Source organism: Alosa alosa, chromosome 4, assembly GCF_017589495.1.
Source record: "Alosa alosa isolate M-15738 ecotype Scorff River chromosome 4, AALO_Geno_1.1, whole genome shotgun sequence".
Taxonomy (NCBI): domain Eukaryota; kingdom Metazoa; phylum Chordata; class Actinopteri; order Clupeiformes; family Clupeidae; genus Alosa; species Alosa alosa.
Genome location: NC_063192.1, coordinates 31,869,589 through 31,887,950, shown reverse-complemented (window position 1 = coordinate 31,887,950; position 18,362 = coordinate 31,869,589). Strand labels below are relative to the sequence as shown.

General features: G+C 41.5%; 1 protein-coding gene across 1 annotated transcript in view; it reads right to left on the bottom strand.

The window, feature by feature from the left end:
- kntc1 (kinetochore associated 1) overlaps window positions 1-16,965 on the bottom strand; it is a 33,862-nt gene extending 16,897 nt beyond the window's left edge. Inside the window, exons 1-37 of the mRNA XM_048242000.1 lie at window positions 16,475-16,965; window positions 16,237-16,357; window positions 15,435-15,544; window positions 15,192-15,270; window positions 14,896-14,973; window positions 14,760-14,794; window positions 12,928-13,038; window positions 12,168-12,261; window positions 12,030-12,082; window positions 11,804-11,916; window positions 11,628-11,682; window positions 11,428-11,526; window positions 11,192-11,235; window positions 10,967-11,029; window positions 10,774-10,849; window positions 10,468-10,593; window positions 10,193-10,359; window positions 9,611-9,722; window positions 8,999-9,142; window positions 8,819-8,875; window positions 8,533-8,601; window positions 8,139-8,258; window positions 7,734-7,877; window positions 5,558-5,653; window positions 5,197-5,300; window positions 4,634-4,730; window positions 4,380-4,514; window positions 4,131-4,250; window positions 3,770-3,842; window positions 3,196-3,266; window positions 2,759-3,075; window positions 2,084-2,256; window positions 1,664-1,764; window positions 1,284-1,428; window positions 879-935; window positions 508-671; window positions 154-258 (exon numbers count right to left, since the gene is read on the bottom strand). Coding sequence (XP_048097957.1) covers window positions 154-258; window positions 508-671; window positions 879-935; window positions 1,284-1,428; window positions 1,664-1,764; window positions 2,084-2,256; window positions 2,759-3,075; window positions 3,196-3,266; window positions 3,770-3,842; window positions 4,131-4,250; window positions 4,380-4,514; window positions 4,634-4,730; window positions 5,197-5,300; window positions 5,558-5,653; window positions 7,734-7,877; window positions 8,139-8,258; window positions 8,533-8,601; window positions 8,819-8,875; window positions 8,999-9,142; window positions 9,611-9,722; window positions 10,193-10,359; window positions 10,468-10,593; window positions 10,774-10,849; window positions 10,967-11,029; window positions 11,192-11,235; window positions 11,428-11,526; window positions 11,628-11,682; window positions 11,804-11,916; window positions 12,030-12,082; window positions 12,168-12,261; window positions 12,928-13,038; window positions 14,760-14,794; window positions 14,896-14,973; window positions 15,192-15,270; window positions 15,435-15,544; window positions 16,237-16,357; window positions 16,475-16,606 — 3,960 coding nt within the window. The 5' untranslated portion in view covers window positions 16,607-16,965. The remainder of the gene's footprint in view (window positions 1-153; window positions 259-507; window positions 672-878; window positions 936-1,283; window positions 1,429-1,663; window positions 1,765-2,083; window positions 2,257-2,758; window positions 3,076-3,195; window positions 3,267-3,769; window positions 3,843-4,130; window positions 4,251-4,379; window positions 4,515-4,633; window positions 4,731-5,196; window positions 5,301-5,557; window positions 5,654-7,733; window positions 7,878-8,138; window positions 8,259-8,532; window positions 8,602-8,818; window positions 8,876-8,998; window positions 9,143-9,610; window positions 9,723-10,192; window positions 10,360-10,467; window positions 10,594-10,773; window positions 10,850-10,966; window positions 11,030-11,191; window positions 11,236-11,427; window positions 11,527-11,627; window positions 11,683-11,803; window positions 11,917-12,029; window positions 12,083-12,167; window positions 12,262-12,927; window positions 13,039-14,759; window positions 14,795-14,895; window positions 14,974-15,191; window positions 15,271-15,434; window positions 15,545-16,236; window positions 16,358-16,474) is intronic.
- Between the last annotated feature and the right edge of the window lie 1,397 nt (window positions 16,966-18,362).

Below are 18,362 nucleotides of genomic sequence, written 5' to 3'. Positions count from 1 at the left end.
ATCCACCCCAACGTTTCTAAAGAGTTAATGGTCACCCTCTGCAATTGTTTTCTTGTTGTACTTGAGCCAGATTAATCAATTTCACAAGTCAGAGACAACAAAAGTATTAGAACCTCTTTGCTCCATCAAACACAAAGAGAAACAGTTCTTTACCTTCTGTAACAATGACACGACAATCACATTAAGAGCTGAGAATGCCGTCTGCCTCACGAATGCGATGCGCTCCTTCACCTTGACACGCCACTTCTCCCCATGGTCCTGTTCAATAGCAAACAAACAAGGTGAGGACATTTTTGAAAGAAAATGTTCTTGTCTGAAACGGGGGCAAACATCATCACCATCATCATGTCAGACAAATTCAGATGTGGAGCAAATCAACTTCAAACTGCATCCTTGCTTTCGGTGTGCAACAAATACAGTGATTCATTTTTTCACGATGAATAGGAATCAACCTCTATGTGCGACCGCACTTTCAAAAAGAGGCTTCCCCGGCTCTGGCCTGCTGACCTTGTCACTAGAGACGGCGGTGGTGGTGTAGGAGGCCACGTGGTGGAGGATGGTCATGTAGGAGTCCAGCAGGAGGCCCAGGCCCAGCTCCAGCTGACTGCACTCCTGAAGGACCTGTAACATGCTGACCAGGGGGCTCAGCAAGGGCCCCAAGAGGTCTTCATCTGGGCCAGGTGAAACAGGGAGAACGGGCACACAGAGAGATGAACTGCCTTGTCTATTAGCCCTTAAACAGCTAACTGTGTGTAAATGGTGCAAGAGTGTGGTCTTTGGACAACTTTTCTACTGATCTGAAGTAAGTGTGTAAAGATGACCATGTGATATATTCTGGGGCAAAGCTGTAAGACAGTAAGACCAACTGTAAAACTTACCCCCATTTAGAGTACAATAGGCCAGAGAGAATGTTTCCAGAGGATACATTTTAGAATCTAAAAAAAAAAAACAACATTCGAGAAAGTTGTATTTAGTTGTATTCGTTGGGGGCTCTGACAGCAGATATGGAACAGGGCAGGGACTGTAACATTCAGCTAGACACATGCAGGTACCCGACTTCATCTAAAAAGCCCATGAGACCCTCACCCCAATGGCACTTCCTGCAAAAGTCCGGTCAGATCTTATCTCTTTATCTCGGAGATGTATCTAACTGTGCTTATGCACCATTGCTGTAGAACACTCTAAATGGGTCTCCCAAATTCGCGCAGTTTGATAGTTGTACCCCACTTGTCAGCTCCTTTGAATGAAACAGTGTGCCAAGTGACTTGAGTAAATGTAAGTACCAGAAAAGAGAGGCATGAGGCAGGTGGAGATCTTGTACTGAAGAGGCAGGGCAGTGACAGGGTCAAGGACTATCCCATCTTCACTGAAGAAGTCGTTCAACACCAATTCCAGACGAGCTTCCTGTTCACCATCAGGCTTGGGACTCTGTAGACAAATCATTAAACTTAACACAGATCAAACAGTGACTGCACCACAATGGATTTCCATTTTCAAACATTTTCTCATTCCTTTTTTCCCATTGGATTTTAATTACAACTGATTCATATAGTGACGAATTGTGGGGGTATTTCAGGATCAAATGGAATTTCTAAATATGAAAATGCACACAATATCACTTGAATGTTTTTTGAAGTCTGCACAATTATGCATAGCAATGTACCTTAGCTACAAGGCCATAGTCGTCATCAATTTGACACTGGCAATACAAATCTGCAGCTCTCTGTGTGTTTTTGCTAAGCTCCATACAGTCAAGCAGCAAGTCTGTAGAGCAGAAATACTTTAGTGCACAGACAGTATACACACTGACAAATTCTTCAGACCTGAAAAACATACATACTAAGAGAAGGAAACAGTGGCACAACAAAAACAGGTACACCGTAGGCCTTTGCTATTCAAGTTATGGACCCTTTCAAAACAAAAACAATGCTTGAACGTTCTATTTGGGCCCCAATCTACTTCCTCTGCATTAAGATAACATATGGAATGTTAAAAAGGAAGCCTTGTGGGGCCAACTATGATGCTGATAATGGAACTCTCTTGAAAGGGTCCATAAAAGACTAAGAGGTTTAATACTGCGAACCTGAGCCACAGACAGCCACGGCTTGGCAGGCAAGCTGATGAATGACTGCTGGCAGGTTGAACCGCTCAGGAAGGATCATGGGAACATCATCCCCCAGATTCTGGCACAGGCGCTGGGCTGCCCGGAAGAGAACCATGCCCGTGTCAGAGTTTGGATGCTGCTGGTAGAGCTCTCTGTGGGTTACATAAGGGACAGCCATCACTACCAACAGCTACAACACATCCAGGCAGATAAGAATTACAGTTATTACAGTAAATCACAATTTCAGTGTGTAACATCAGAAACGGAGAAAGGGGTCTGTAACACTAATGTCTCCACAGTCAATCAAGCATTTATCTATTTATATATATATAAAAAAAATACTGCATCCTCTTTCCACCAGATCAGATACGTGCCTCCATACATTTCCGTTGGTTCCTTAACACATGTACATTTAACTATTAGAACTTTATTACTGCTACAAACAATGTTAACTTGAGTTATTATACATTCTTGTTCTCTGGATAGGTAATACTGACAATCGTGCAAGCGTAGAGCCCATCATGTAGTGTCATAAACCAATCGTAAAAGACGTTGAACTTCTGCGCATGCGCAAGATTATGCGCATGCGCAGAGCGGACCTGGCAGGCAGTACGGATCGTGTACTGACATGCTCTGCTGACCGCGGCCCCTCACCTGAGGATCTTGAGAGCCTTCTCCACTTTGCCGGCCTCCAGGGCTCGGTGTGCCATGCCAGTCCACAGCTCCTGCTCAGTGAGCTGCAGGCGGCGTGCCAGGCGGCACAGGCCGGCCTCGGAGAAGGTGGCGGTGCTGGACAGACTGTTGACCCCAGGATCCTGAGAGGGCCTGGCCGCGTCCTCAGCACGGCTGGAGGAGGCGAACCGCTTCACGCCTTTCGTGTTCTCGTAGGCCTTGCACACCTGCTCTTCAAACAGCTTGCGCACCTTGGGGTCATCCAACTCATCTGGTGTGAGGAAGACGTCAAAGTCCTCCTGGGTAAGGACAACAACAATGTAAAAATCTGACTATTTCTCATCAAGCAGCACAACTTAGTCATTCTCAATTCACACTGTCCAGATGACAGTTGGAGAAACTACAATGTGGGAGCATACCTGGAGGTGAGCAATGGTCATGAATCTCTGGAGGTCATCTAGACATTCCATTTGCATAGCGGAGTTTTCAGCTATAAAAAAGACAAAAGGAAAAAAATGGTTTATATTATATTTGCGCGTTAGCGACCGAGGTATAGCTTACATGGCTCACTTAGAGAGAGTCTTTGTGCACATCCCAGGTGCAGGACAGAAAAATCTAAAATGTTAAAGAAGTGAAATCTGCACACTCCTTGGTAGCTTTTCTTGCTTTATTTTATCATGTTTGGCTTAAGAATGACGTTTCGACCTTCCTCAGATTCACTACTAACACAGACATTGTACATGGTGTAAATCACTAGGCCTCTGCGTGAAGCCAGCTCATTAACTGATTGACCCTTGCAGGAAAGCATGTATGCTGGTAAGCCTGTGGCATGGAAAAATGCCAAACAAATGCATAAGACAAAAACTAGAGACACGTTGCTAAATAACTTTATACAAAACAAAAACAAGTATCAAATAAACACCGATACGGATCACCAAACACCAATACAGATCTGACTAAGCTTACATGGTTAACATGAGTAACATGGCTTACTTGTCTGGATACTCCGCAAGTAGCTTAGTGCCTCCACTGCCATCTTTGTGACCAGCATCTTCTTTCTCTTATGCTGTTCCAGAACAGAACCAGTGTAAACAACATTCAGTGAGCTGATGGTGATGCTTGTGTTCATGTCTATGCACAAGTCAAGCTCATAGAAATCTGTGGTTTCTTTAAAAAGAAATCGACTTAATGCTTGAACTTCACTAAAGGTTTAGGGAACTACAAGGAAAAAGTATGAGCATTTGAACAACTAACTATGCTGTTTTACACTGGTAGATTAAGAAATTCATTGCTATGAGGATTTTAACATCATGAAAGTTGTTTGTACATGTACACCTAAAAAAGAAAATCTCACCTCCTCCGAAATGTGCTCTTTGTCTGTGAGGAATATTGCTGCCCAGCTGGAAAGGCGATGAATTGTCACTTTAGCCTCCACAGGGCCCATTCGTTTTAACAGTGCCATAATCTCATCCATCTGAAGAAACCCAGCCACATGACAGAGGACACAGTGTGTTAAATCCAGTTCATCATACAGAACCAAACTATAAAGATCACTTCAAGTATGGCTTTGAGGAAAGAAACTCTTGGTGAGGTCTGAGCACACCTTGTCGTTGTCAAGGAGCTGGAGGATGTAGAGGTAGTGAATCTGGGAGGGGTTGAGCTGGTACGCCTTGGCCAAGCACAGGGCATCCTCCAGAGACGTGGAGAGGTTCTGTCTCAGAATGTGCCTCACCAGCATCTGCACACAAATGTGCATAGAGAGCAAACAAACAATTCAGCTTGACATACAGTAACTTCAACTGAAATACTTATTTATTTACAGTTATTATTATGCTTGGAACATTCTGGAAACCTTACCATAATGTCAGTTGAGTGGGAGAGGTTACGAACACCATAGTGGCTCAGGAGCTTCTTTGTCTCCATGCAACGATAGCTTTCCTTCAGGAGCTCCTGTCTGTGGGAAAACACACTCATTGCCACCTCTGAGCTTTATAAACCTCAGCATGCAAGAATGAGCACGGTAGCCGACCCCGAAAATAAAAGATGCAGTGACAAAACTTTCAAAAAGACTGCAGTTACCAAGCAACAGCATCATTAAGCAACATCTTGCCCTTCCTCTTCACATTTGTAAGCCCTGTAAGGGACTGATTCCAGTCAAGGACACCTTAATCTAAAGGGCCATTCACACCAGGAACGACAACTATAAAAATAATGAGTATCCACACTGACCAACGATAAGTCTCTCCTTCGTGTGGATGAATGTGAGGTCTAAAAACAGATGGATTCTGTTTGGCTGTCTGTTTTTTATTGTTCTCAAAATTGCTCTGAAAGTGATCCCTGACTGTGTGATCACTCTTAAAAAGTGATCACTCTTAGTGTCATAATTGTTCTACTACGTGTGCCTGTGCTGTTTCACTTACTTGGGGTGCTCCTTCTCCAGGTACTGCTGAACCAGACACTCCACGGTCTCATTCCACGGCACCACAGCTTTGAACATGATGTCCAGAACAGCATCCATCACCAGCTGCAGTACAACAAAACAAATGGGTCTTCTGCTGATATAATGTGATTTTTAGAAGACTTTAAGAATTCAAAATCCATTTTGCAAAGCACAAAGACGGACAAAAGAGTTGCCACAGTTACCAGGTCCTTAGTGAGCCCTGTTACCACCCACCCCATGCCTCCCATCAGTGTGTCATGTCAAGTGCCAGTTATGTTGACAAGAAAGAAAGCTTTGGTCTTCTTAATAGCAGAGGGATTGGCAGTGTTAAAGTAACTAACGTCTGTGTTGGTCATACACCGCAGAATAGCCACTGCTTTGTCCTCCCACTCTGAAAAGATAGTTGTCGCCTGTGAACTGCAAGAGTCTGACAGATCCTAAAAAGAAAAAAGAAGACGGAAAAAAAGGGACATTAATGAAAACATCAGACCCCAGTTGGTGCTGCTCAAAGTCAAGAACAACTAGGCAAGTGGTTAAAGCGGAGGTTTGGTATTTTTTAACAAAGGGTCTATTTTAGGATAATAACTAGTCAACATTTTTGTTTGGGACCAGAACAATGTCCATTGGTGCAGTCCAGAAAATGCATTCAGAACAAATAGCCATATAATTGAGGCTTGGGGGCAATGTAAAAAAACGAATTTTTCATAAATCTGTTTTCCAGGTAATTTCAGTGGAACTGCACTGGGTTATTGTTATTAAATTTATATTTACTCAATCAAAACACAACTGAGGTTTTATTGACATTACATGAAATACACATTTAAATTACAAGACTTATTAATGTTTTTAAAAATGGAGATATAGCATTTTGGAAAATAGCTCTTCAATTGTAATGTAAAGAAGCAGTATACATCAAGCTGTTTGTACAGTCTTAATCTTTTTCTGTTTTTTTGCCATACCTGTAATGCAATAAGAAAGTCCACACAAGTCAATTACCGAATGTGGCACAAATAGGCTTGGGAATCGGTTCCAAACGTTCCAATCCATCGGAATCGTACACACGTTAACGATTCCACTAACGGTTCCGAACGTTTCGTTCCGTCCATTCGTCGCGGCACGTAATTTTAAAGCATTCAACTTCTGTATTGATATTGCACATTTGGTATTCATTCTCTAAAACCACTTTAAATTAGACATTCAAAGCCAAACAGTCTCAAAGTCAATCCTATAAGTGTTCAGCAAATGGTACAGATATCAATATGCAAATTGATAAGGAATCGCATCGATAAGCAGACTCGACAATGGCATCGAGATAGTTTCTTAACGATGCCGATCCCTAGGCACAAACTACTTTGTACGACAGTTCGGTAATCAACTTCAACTGAATTTTTCCCCACACAAGACCCTAGGTTGAAAAATAGCAAACTTCTCATTTAAGACTAGACTATTGCTGACTGATGTTTAAATTGGGCAAATGAAAGGGAAGTTCAATGGAGAGAGAGAGAGATGGAGAGAGGAGAGAGAGAGAGAGAGAGAGTTAGAGCAGTGGTTCCCAACGTAGGGGTCGCCAGAGATTGCAGGGGGCCCGCACAATGAGGTTGTAAGGTTGCCAAAACTATATTTGCGCACATTAAATGTATAAAATCCAAATAACACACCCAATTGGATAATCAAAATTCTGTATAATCCAAATTAAAACATATTTTGTTCCACATTTAAATTCATGTAGCTACTTATTACCTCTGAACTTATAAGATTGTAATTAATCAGTTTAAAGGAGAATTCCGGTGTGATATTGACCTAAAGTGTGTTGAAACATGATACCGAGTGTGAACGTATGTCTCATAGCCCATCTCGGCTATGAGGAATTCTGTGGAAATGCATGGATTCCAGTTTCTTCCAGTAGCAGCAACTGGAATCCATGCATTTACACAGAATTATTTTTGGAATCTGATCCCTTATCATACCTGTTCATTCTTACTCGTCGCTCGACTTATCGTGACTAAATTTAAGATGGCTGCAAACGCTAAACTTCGTGAAGATACTGTATAAATCGTCTTGTAAGTAAACTACCAGTGCTTTTTCAAAGTTCTCAATGTCTCGTTTTAAATGTCAGGGCCCTCGAAGTCTACCAATGAAGTGTGGAGATACATTGAGCCTCGTAAATGGTGTAAAACAGTGATTTATTTGCATGGCTGGTCCGATGCAAGCACCACCATTGAAAAAAGCTGGTAGCAACTAACTATGCCAGATTTTGGAGTGCAGGGGGACAAGCCGAGATGGGCTATGAGACATACGTTCACACTCGGTATCATGTTTCAACACACTTTAGGTCAATATCACACCAGAATTCTCCTTTAATGGAGAGAGAGAGAGAGACAGTTAGAGGACCTTAATGTAGAGCAGCAGAGTAGAGAACAGCAGTGTAATAGAGAGAGAGAGAGAGAGAGGGAGAGAGAGAGAGAGAGAGAGAGAGAGAGAGAGAGAGAGAGAGAGAGAGAGAGAGAGAGAGAGGACCTTAATGTAGAGCAGCAGCGTCATGTTGAGGTCCAGGTTCTGTTCCAAAGCATAGGGCCGCACGCTGTTCTCAATGACTGAGGAAATGAGCTCTGGGGCCAGGACCTTATCCAGCATCAAGAAGGCCATGCTGCGCGTGTTACTCTACAAAGGAGACACAGGCAAAGATCATCCTCAACACACAGTTCAGATCTTAAATTTGCGTGTTTGCATGGGCTACCAAACATTCTTCAAAAAAGCTACATGTTCACACTCATTTTCATTCATCTCGAACTCAAGATGGACAAAGATTCATGTGATTCATCTAAAATGGTTTGAAATTCATAAATACAACTTTCGCATCCAAGGAGATTATCCATGCCAATGTACATCTTCAAGAGATAGAGGTAGACGAAGGCTTCATACCATCTCAAACTCAGACAGCGTGAGCTTGCAGTTGTATTTGACATAGAGGTCACACAGGTGACGCAGGTTGACCACCAGAGCTTTAAGAAGCTCCATCTCCTCCACACCACTGTCCTCCTCCTAGGGAAAGAGACACAGACACCACAGAATGGAGCAAAACTCTAATTTCCAAAGCATCTCAATCACACTTAGCATACAAATGTAGGTTATACTCTTATTCAATTACATAATTATAATAAAATGTATTAATTTATTATAATAATATTTGCTTCCAATTGTGCAATCGCCATGGCGTGTCCATTCTACTCATTCTAATTTCATTGCCCAGACACAGCTACTGTTTACTACTGTACAGCTGTATATCTGATCCATCACTCCTCAGCTAAAAACATACCAGAGGCATTGACATGGAGGAGGGGAGACCGAGCTCAGCCATCTTTAGTCCATTGTGTGGCCAGTCATTCTACACAGTGACCAAAGAGAGGCAGTGACATACATTAAAAAACAATATACAAACAATATACAGACACAATCAAGTTTTAACTGGTGACACAATGCATTGGTGACATTGGTGTGTAGAAACCTATTTTTACTCATTTTTAGGTACACACATTCCCGGGATATCTCATATCATACTGTATGTCAAGGCAAAAACCATTTAGCATACATCTATCCAATACCTTCTCTGTCAACTCCAGGTTCCTGGCCCTTTGCTCCAACCACCTTGCCAATATTTTCTGTCGATACAAAGAGTACAGTATATGCTAAACACAAGGGGGCTTTGGGCTGCACAAAACGAATCTTGTACATAAGCATCATGTGCCGACACCAACAGCACATTAGGACAGCGCACACAGTACCTGGCTCTTTGGGAGAACCCTCCACACAAACGGGGCAAGGACGGCTTTGAACCAGGGACAGAGCTCCATGGACGGGACCGTCAGGGGGATTGAACCCAGCAGACACTGGAGCGTGTCCTCATCAAACTGCTGGACAAACTCACCCTGCAAAGAGTTCATTTCTAATCATTTAATAATTTAAACCTTTAATAATTCACTAAAACTTTAACAAAAACAGCGAACCATCAATGCCAATAAAACGATCAACAAGCTTTATTAGCCTTCTTAGCTTGTTGATCGTTTTATTGGCATTGATGGCTCGTACAAGTATAAATCTTGTTGAAATTATATTATATTGAGGATTGTGTGTTAAGCACCAGTGTTTCCCATACATTGACTTATTTGTGGCGGCCCACCACAATATCAACATTGACCACCACACAATGATTTTCCAGGTTGTACTAAATTGTGCTTAAATCAAGTTAGCATCATAACCACGCTGCGCCAATTTGTTAAAAACTGTTGCATTCAAGTTAATTCTGCAAACCTACCACCATAAATATAATTAAATTCTGTGGGAAACACTAAACCACTGATTTGTAATAACACATAATATAGAGTAAATGACTGTACCTCATGTCGGAGCCACAGATGCTGCGCAGCACTGATGCTCCCAGACCTTAAGAGGCCTAAGATGTACCTCAGGTAGTCATCACTGTTGAGGAACTCAATCCACAATGCACCCCTTCAGACCATCAACATTGACACACAAATTAGAACGTCAGATTGACTTTGATGAAACATTGATTTAGATATGTGGGGGCCTTGAGAACGGTTTAACTTTCAGTATAGAGCTGTTTCTCACACACACACACACACACACACCATCTCATTCTCCCAAGTCACATGTGACTAGGGAGAATGAGATGACGTGTGACTAGGGAGAATGAGATGACGTGTGACTAGGGAGAATGAGATGACGTGTGACTAGGGAGAATGAGATGACGTGTGTGTGTGTGTGTGTGTGTGTGTGTGTGTGTGTGTGTGTGTGTGTGTGTGTGTGCAACAGCTCTATACTGACCGTTCTCAAGGCCCCCACACATCTAAATCAATGTTTCATCCAAATCAATCTTTAACATTGACCGGCATGTATGGCACACCCGTCACCAATTCACTATGGGGATCAGACAGTGACCAATACATAAGTGAACATACTTAAAGTTGTCAGGGCCGTGGAGACTGCAGAAGGTTGCCAGTTTAGCGAGCGCCATTTGGATTTCCGCCGATGGGAAACGGGTTGCGGCATAGCTCAGCATCTCCTCTGCTGCATCGATGGTGGGCCACAGAGCGGTCAGACAGTACTGGACCACATACTGCTCATCCTAAGCAGTAGCACAACACAGCATTTATGAAAAATGTGTGCTATTTTAGAGCTATTTCAAGCAAAGAAGCCACAATTAACAAGGAAGTAGAAATAGACTGATGAATACCGTAATCTTCATCAGGTTGGTCTTTGCCTCCTCTATTAGATCAGACCAATTAGCCAAGTCCTGCTGGCCATATGGATGACAGGCCAGTTTCCCCCCAATAGCATCAAGCCTCACTTTGTACACCAGCTGAGTATGAGGAAAGCACAGAAATAAAGACATTTTACACAAGAAAATGTCCACCTTGCAAATACAACACTAGGGAGCTTTAGAAGCATCTTATCTAATGAAATATTAATGCTGTTGCAGGGTCATTCATTAGCAGCATTCAGACCCATCTCATTTGTACAAAAATATAGGTCCATTCACCTCAACGTCCAGTCCAAAGGTTAAGGCAAACTGCTCAGCTTCTTCAAACTTATGTTTGTAAAGGAGTCTGTTGAATCTTTAAAACACATGAACAGAGAACAGGTCTATTATGACAAAGAATGTTGGAAATACTGTGCAATGGTGGAAAACAAAAACATGTTGGCATTCACCAAGAATTCCTATTTGAGCGTACCTGTTCTCCGGTAAGGCCTCCGTGAAGCATCTCATTACTATGGCCGACACCCCACCGTCAGGACTGGGGCATTCAAACAAGACAATGTTAAATGAAATGCCAAACTGTTATCCTACCAGCACTTGCTTTAAGTAAGAGTAGCAGAACACTCCATTCCAACAGGACACTATTTGTAGAAAGCGGAGCTGAGATTATTTTCTTGTCATACAATGTTTGAGCACTAACCTCTCTTGGTGTTCCACAATCCCCTCCAACAGATAAATTGTGTCCTTCAGTAGAAAAAAAGTTAGAATCTCCATAGCCACTGACATTTTACTTTCCTAATAAACTGACAAAACCTGCTGTTTTTAAGAGCCATTAATGGCAAAAAAAAGCTTGTGTATGTGCTGTAGAGCCCAACGTGCTGTAAAACAAGCTGTAAAACAAAACAACAATGTTGTTTTTGTTAGCTAGTCTCTTACCATGCTCATGCCACTCTGGACCAGGCAACAAACCCCAGGGACCTCCAGAGAATACACAATCTCCATGCAGGGCAGTGAATGCACCATAAGCCTTCTCATCTGAAAACAATTAACATGGGAGGACATACGTGGCAATTACTGGTTCTGTGATTAAGTAGGCAGCTGCTTAAACTGAGTACAGTGACAAAATATCCAATCACCTGTTTATCATCTATGGTGCCTAGGGTAATAATTTTCATCTTCGTGCTCTCTTGCCTGCGTTATTTGGAGAACAAAGGAAACACGCAATTCAAGTTGAAGTCATTCAATGAAACGAAGTCATTCAAAACAGAAAAAGATGAAGAACAGCAGAGATGTTCAGTCAAAAGACACTTGCGATGTGATGGATGCGGAATCCCCCTCAGTCATGAGAAGAAAGTCTTGGATGGCAAGATCAGGCCAGCAGCATAGCATGACCAGTGAGTGCACATCCCACACGCTCAGCATGTTCTGCACACAAGAGAACAGGTGTCAAGGCACTGCCAGGAAGACTGGCTTATATCACTATGGGATTCATTTGCCCATTGTAACAATCACAACTTCAGAAAGCGAAAACATCTTACCTTTTCATCCAAGACATATATTACATTACCCAACAATTGAATCTTCCTAACTCCTAGTATAGAGAGAGGGAAATAAGGAGTCAGATTATGTCAGATTATCCCAAGAGGGACAGGGCAATCATCAACAACTGCAATTACCTGGTGTTAAGGTGGAATCCAAAGCAGTGGTGGAGGACAGAGAGAACTGACTTTGATCCATCTCCCACTGAGACAAAGAATTGCCTCCTTCCCCCTAAAACAGTTTTACAGCTCCATAAATTAACAAACCTATTCAAAATGCATAGGACTATAATATCTGACTACCAACAGAACACCCTCCACTATGGATTCCTCAATCTGCAACATGCATTTTTGCCCTGATGGACCCAGACCAGATTAGAAATCACTGATAAATAATTCTGTACTCCAGTAACTGGCCAAATTAAGGCTAAATATTGACACAGGGTTCCCACTCGAATTCAAATGTAAAATTCCATGACTTTCCCCTGACAAAAAAATGAATTTCCATGACCTACTATATAATGAATGGTACAATACATCTACCAAAGATTTCAGAGCAGCTACGTAGCTTTGAAGAATCTTTTACTTTTTCAGAAAAGAGATTAATAAATAGGCATTGAATAAACAAAGTTGGGCTAACCACAACTACACTAATCCTGTGTGGAAATATATGCTATTGGTATTCATGTATTTTGGCAAGTGAATTTTAAACTGCTAAAATTCCCTGATATTGCATGACTTTTCCCCAGAAATTATAAAATTCCCTGACTTTCCATGTCTGGAATACACTTTCCAAAATTCCATGACATTCCAGAAATTCCATGACCCGTGGGAACCCTGTTGACATGACGTTCTCTGCATTAAACACTGCCATAGCATAGTGCATGAGTCGGGGTACCCCAATAAGGAGCTGCAGTCTGTTGTCCAGGTCAGCCATCACTGCAGTTGTACAGCCTCCATCATGAATCTCTTTAGTGGAGCAGAAATCCATTCTGATGAGACCCTGGAGCTTCGAAAATAATCAAATGTGTTAACTCACAAAAGCAACAACGAAAACAACTTGGAAATGCCACATGGTGCCATTCCATAGTGTGAAAATTAACAATGCATTTCCAAAAGTACTAATCAAAACAAACAAAAAGATGGACACTGTTTTCCTATCAACACATAGGACTGTATGATTCTACTGTGAGTTTGTTTCAACTAACTTATTTCAAAGCTCATTCCAGCAGTCTCCTATACATTTAGCATTTCAAATGGTATTAATAAATATAATAATTAAAGGAAAATTCCGGTTTTTAGCACTTCAACTCCCTGCTCTACAAGATATCTATTCCAGAAGAGTACTCCTAAGAGCCCAAAAGATTCTGAAGGACTCTTCTCATCCTAACAATGGATTATTCCTACCGCTGAAATCAAGAAGACGCCTATGCAGTCACAAAGCCAGAACTGAGAGACTCAGGAGAAGTTTATATCCCCAGGCCATCCGAACTCTGAACTCACACTATACTGACTTTGCACACATTCACTCCTCAGCACTCTCAAGCTTCTCCAACATCCCCAACATACTTACAGCACATACATACTTACATACCCCCCCCCAATACACAGCACATTGTCTCATGAGGAAGCTTCTCTAACACACATATTGCACACTGCCCTCTCCCCACATACACAGCACACTATCCCATCTCCCCTGTCATCCCCCCAACACACACACCGTGGATCTGCCCAAGGTTTTTCCTTGCCCCTGTTGCTCTTGGGTGCTCCTTGTTGGTGCCCCCAATTCAATCCTCCCCCCCACCTTTCTTATGCAGCCCTTGCCACTTAATCTACTAAACCCCTCTTCTACTGCACTTTTTACCCCCCCACTTTGCACAAATAGGCTGACACCAGACATAATTTCACTGCATTTCTTACTTCCAGTAATTATATGCATGTGACAATAAACTTCCTTGTATCCTTGTATCCTTCTCTGGCTTGTTTTGGATGAACTAGAGTGGTGGACACCGAAATTTTGACGATTGGTCCTGTCTCGACTTTTCTGACTCGTTTTGAATCGCCTTTGACTACTCAGGGTGGCTGCCAACAGGCATACTGTAGGCTACTCAAACATGTCCTAAAACAACCCTTAACATTTTCAAAACTGTGCAACTCACCGAGTGGTTAGTGGAGTTCATTGACTATTAAAAGCAAATAAATCGGCGCAATGTATGATTTCCAGCCGTCTTATTTGCTAGGCCTATTGTGGAACTATTTATTCAGACACCTCACAACCGTGTAAAAACTTCCGCTCAATATTTGAACCTGAAGCATAGACAGTGGCACAGTAATATCAACGTGCAATGAGTCTTCCAACAGAAACCAATGAGATTTTACAAAATGCCAAATAAAACACGACAGAAACTGTATTTTGCTACGCTACTTGTTTTGGAACATCAACAAACACCACTAACCACTCGGTGAGTTGCACAGTTAACAAATGTTAAGGGTTGTTTTAGGACATGTTTGAGTAGCCTACTACACCCTGAGCAGTCAAAGGCGATTCAAAACGAGTCAGAAAAGTCGAGATAGGACCAATCGTCAAAATTTCGGTGTCCACCACTCTAGTTCAACCAAAACAAACCAGAAAAGGGCCTTAAAGTGCTAAAACAGAATTTTCCTTTAAGAGGTATAACAATACACAGATGAATACGTGTGTGTGTGTGTGTGTGTGTGTGTAGGGGGTACCTCATTCAGGGTCTTAATGTCCATGTTGTCAATGGCTACAAATAGAAAAAAAAAGCAAAAGTTTTACAATTATACTTGATGGATGGAAAATGAAACTCTTCTGCCCTGGTTCCAATGGCGCATTAAGTTTGCATACCTTTCTGGGCCTTTCCCAAGTCAAGGCCAGACATGACCAAGACTCCATCCTGAACAGAGAGGATGAGTAGGAACGTCCCTGTTCAACAGATGATTGTGTGTGTTAAAATTAATTCTCACATACTGCACAGACACTAAAAGCAGAAACCACATTCTTATAAAGATGATCAACCATGACATTTTACCAGGTGCAATAAAACTACCCCTCATCTCTCAACCACCTACTCATTTCTGGGAGTGGTTGACCCAATAGGCTGTTCATCACATAATTAACCTGGCTGTAAAATGGTAACACACCTGGGGAATCAGAGATCTCTTGAAGAATGAGACTCTTATAGGTAGACTCCTCACCATTGGAAGGAGACTGCTGCAACGCCTGTTAAAATAGCAACAGCATGACAGCCTCCTGATCGATTCGGTTACTCCACAGAGTAGCCCAATAGGCTATTGTACTGTCCAACAATAGCCTTGTTCATGCTTAGCCTACATTTCTACAAATATATGTTTGTATTCATAATAAATGAAATGCTTGATTCTTGCCTTTGTCATGACAATCTTTTGTTGAGGAACATAAATGAGATGGAGATTTCCATTTCTCTCGCCAACCAGCAAAAAACTGCCCTCTGAGCATACAGCATCTACCGACGTGTCTGAAAACAAATACCAATTTGATGTTACAAGCCTTTTGTAAGAAGGGTAAACCAGGGGTTCTCAATTTTTCTTGGTTCCAAGGACCCCCTGTGGGGGTCCTCATAATAAAATATATTATGAGGACCCCCTCATAATCGTAAAAATTAAGCATATGCCATTTGTATTCTCTGATATTGTGACCAGGTTCACCATCATGTTTTCTGGCAATTGTGTAACTTGATGTGTCAACTTTAGATTTTGCATCACTTGACAACATGATCTGACTCAAACATTTCTCCACTTTCATCAGCTAGCTATTTGGCAAACATACCATCTAAGCAGCAGTGGGAACGGTTCTTTGTTAAGTGATTCAAGATGTTAATGTGGGTGGGAGCAAAGAGACACAAGTTACTTGTTTTATTCATAAAAAGGGTCATCTATACATATGATTTTTTTAAATGATAAACCACAACTTCATAATTGAAAGCAAATTATTTTGCGGACCACTTGGCTATGGGTTGTGGACCCCCAAGGGTCATCGGAATCCACTTTGAGAACCACTGGGGTAAACCGATAAACAAAAACGATGAAACCAGTGAAAGCTGAGTAGGACTGAACAACCAGACCTACAGATCCACAAAATTATTATTATAAAGCAGCATCTCAGACCTCATTGGCAACATGAAAAGTGGCGATTATTGCAGAACTTTACCAAAGTACAGATGGAGTAACACGGTTTGAAAACTTGAATCAAACAGGACCACAGATGTGTCACAGACGACGATGCAGCTGGTGGAAGTCATAGAGCCACATAGTTTTGGATTGGACACAGCCTGCAAGGGGGTGGAAAGGAGTATACTGAGAAATAATACTAGTCAGCTAACTGTGGCATGATACGTTTGTGTTTCTAAACATCTTCAATTCACAACAATTTACACAGAACAACTTACGTTTTCTGATGGGGACAGTTTTACCAATGTGTCAACTTGGTACAAAGCGCCGTCACCAAGTTGCACTGAGCCATTTCCCAAACGAACAGTGTTTGTATCATCATTGATTAGAAGTTCCACTTTGTTCCACATTGCGATAGTTGTTCTCCGGAATCAATTCCCGCTGCAGAATTAATGTATTTCCAACTGAAAGTAGCCGGGACAACTCTACGTAAAGTTAGCAAATTGACAGCTCGCAGTGCTAGCTAACGTTTACTGTGAATGAGTTAGCTGCTAGCAGTTAACTTACTGCCACTAACGTTAGTTAACATGCTCACGATAAACAATCCAAAGTAGCTAGGCCTGCCAGTTAACGATACTATTGTGCTTATCGCAAATTAACACAACAATGATAAACAGTGCCTGAAATGAGCTTGTTCACGCCATTGCTAACTAAGAAATTAAACGTATTTGAGATTTTCAATGTTCACCTATGATGATATTAAAGAAATTCCCGCCATACGTCAAACATGATTTCCCGTCATACATTGCGCCTGTAGTTTTGTTGTTATTCTTCTCCTTCATTCAAACGACGATTGGTACATTACCGCCACCTCCTGAAATGGAGTGTAGGTCTGAACGATTTTTTCCTATGCTACTACAATCTATTTATTAGGGGCCAAGCAGAAAAGCACCCATAGTGTTTTTACTTGTTCATATTATAAGGGGTCGAAGCAGCGAAACTGCGGGAACCATATTGTGTTTGTTCAGATTATTATTATGGTTCCAATCTTTCTCCCCCAAAAGGTGTGGAGCAAAAACCGTAAGGCCTGGCCCAGGAACTTGAACATTCATAATGTGGTTCCAGAGACCCCTCGCTACTCAGACCCCTAAACCGGAGATACTGCAGTGCAGGTGGAACTATAATTATCAGTTTTGCATTTTGGCTCATATCTCAAGAATTAATTCTAATTTTTAAAGACAGAGTAGCCTAGGCTATGTTATTCTGAGACATAATATATAGGAATTACTTCACATAACTAAACACACAGAAAGTTGTGAAAACAACTTATTGTACTAGTTATTTACAGCAAATGCAAACAAACTGTCCTTCAGTGTCGGGCCAATTTACACATTCAGTGGTAGGACCAGCCCTGGCAGCAATCACATTGTATCTTCAAGACAGGAAACATTGGCTTGACATCAGTATTAACTCAAAGTTGTAAAAACAACAATAGTATCATACCAAAGTACCCACAGAGTATTGTATGCAAGGATTAGGATATAAAAAATAACGTTTGGGTAATCAGCCTTCAAATGGCAGAAATGGGGTATCCTGTATATCTATTGTTTAGCAGTTTATTCTTTTTAATTTTAATTTGACATTGTAAGAGGGAGTCTGGTCAAGTCAGCCTAATATTCATAGGGAATAGAACATAACAGCAGATTTGGTCGAAAATGTAAATTCATAGGCATATGCATATAAAACAGCATGATATGAGCCTGGGCCGCGTTTCCCAAAACCATAGTTGCTAACTAAGTTAACATATTTTCATAGCAGGCAACTAAGCAACTTGTCATCTTCAAAATATAAGCTACAATAAGAAAGCAACATAATGTTTTGTCTGTCTCTCTGTTCCTACCTGAACAGTAACTTTCAAAGGCTTTTTTTTTGCAAGCAATAAGACCTGCTATGCCATTCACCCCATCAAGAATTTATGGGCCTTATTTTAAGATAAAAAAAACTCTTCAGGGGTCCTTTATGAACTTTACAGTTAACCCCCCACACACACACACACACACACACACACACACAGGTTCTTGTAAAGTACTACTTAATTGCATTTGTAACCATTACATTTTGAATAAACAGATTCTATATGACCATACCCCACATTAATAACATTAA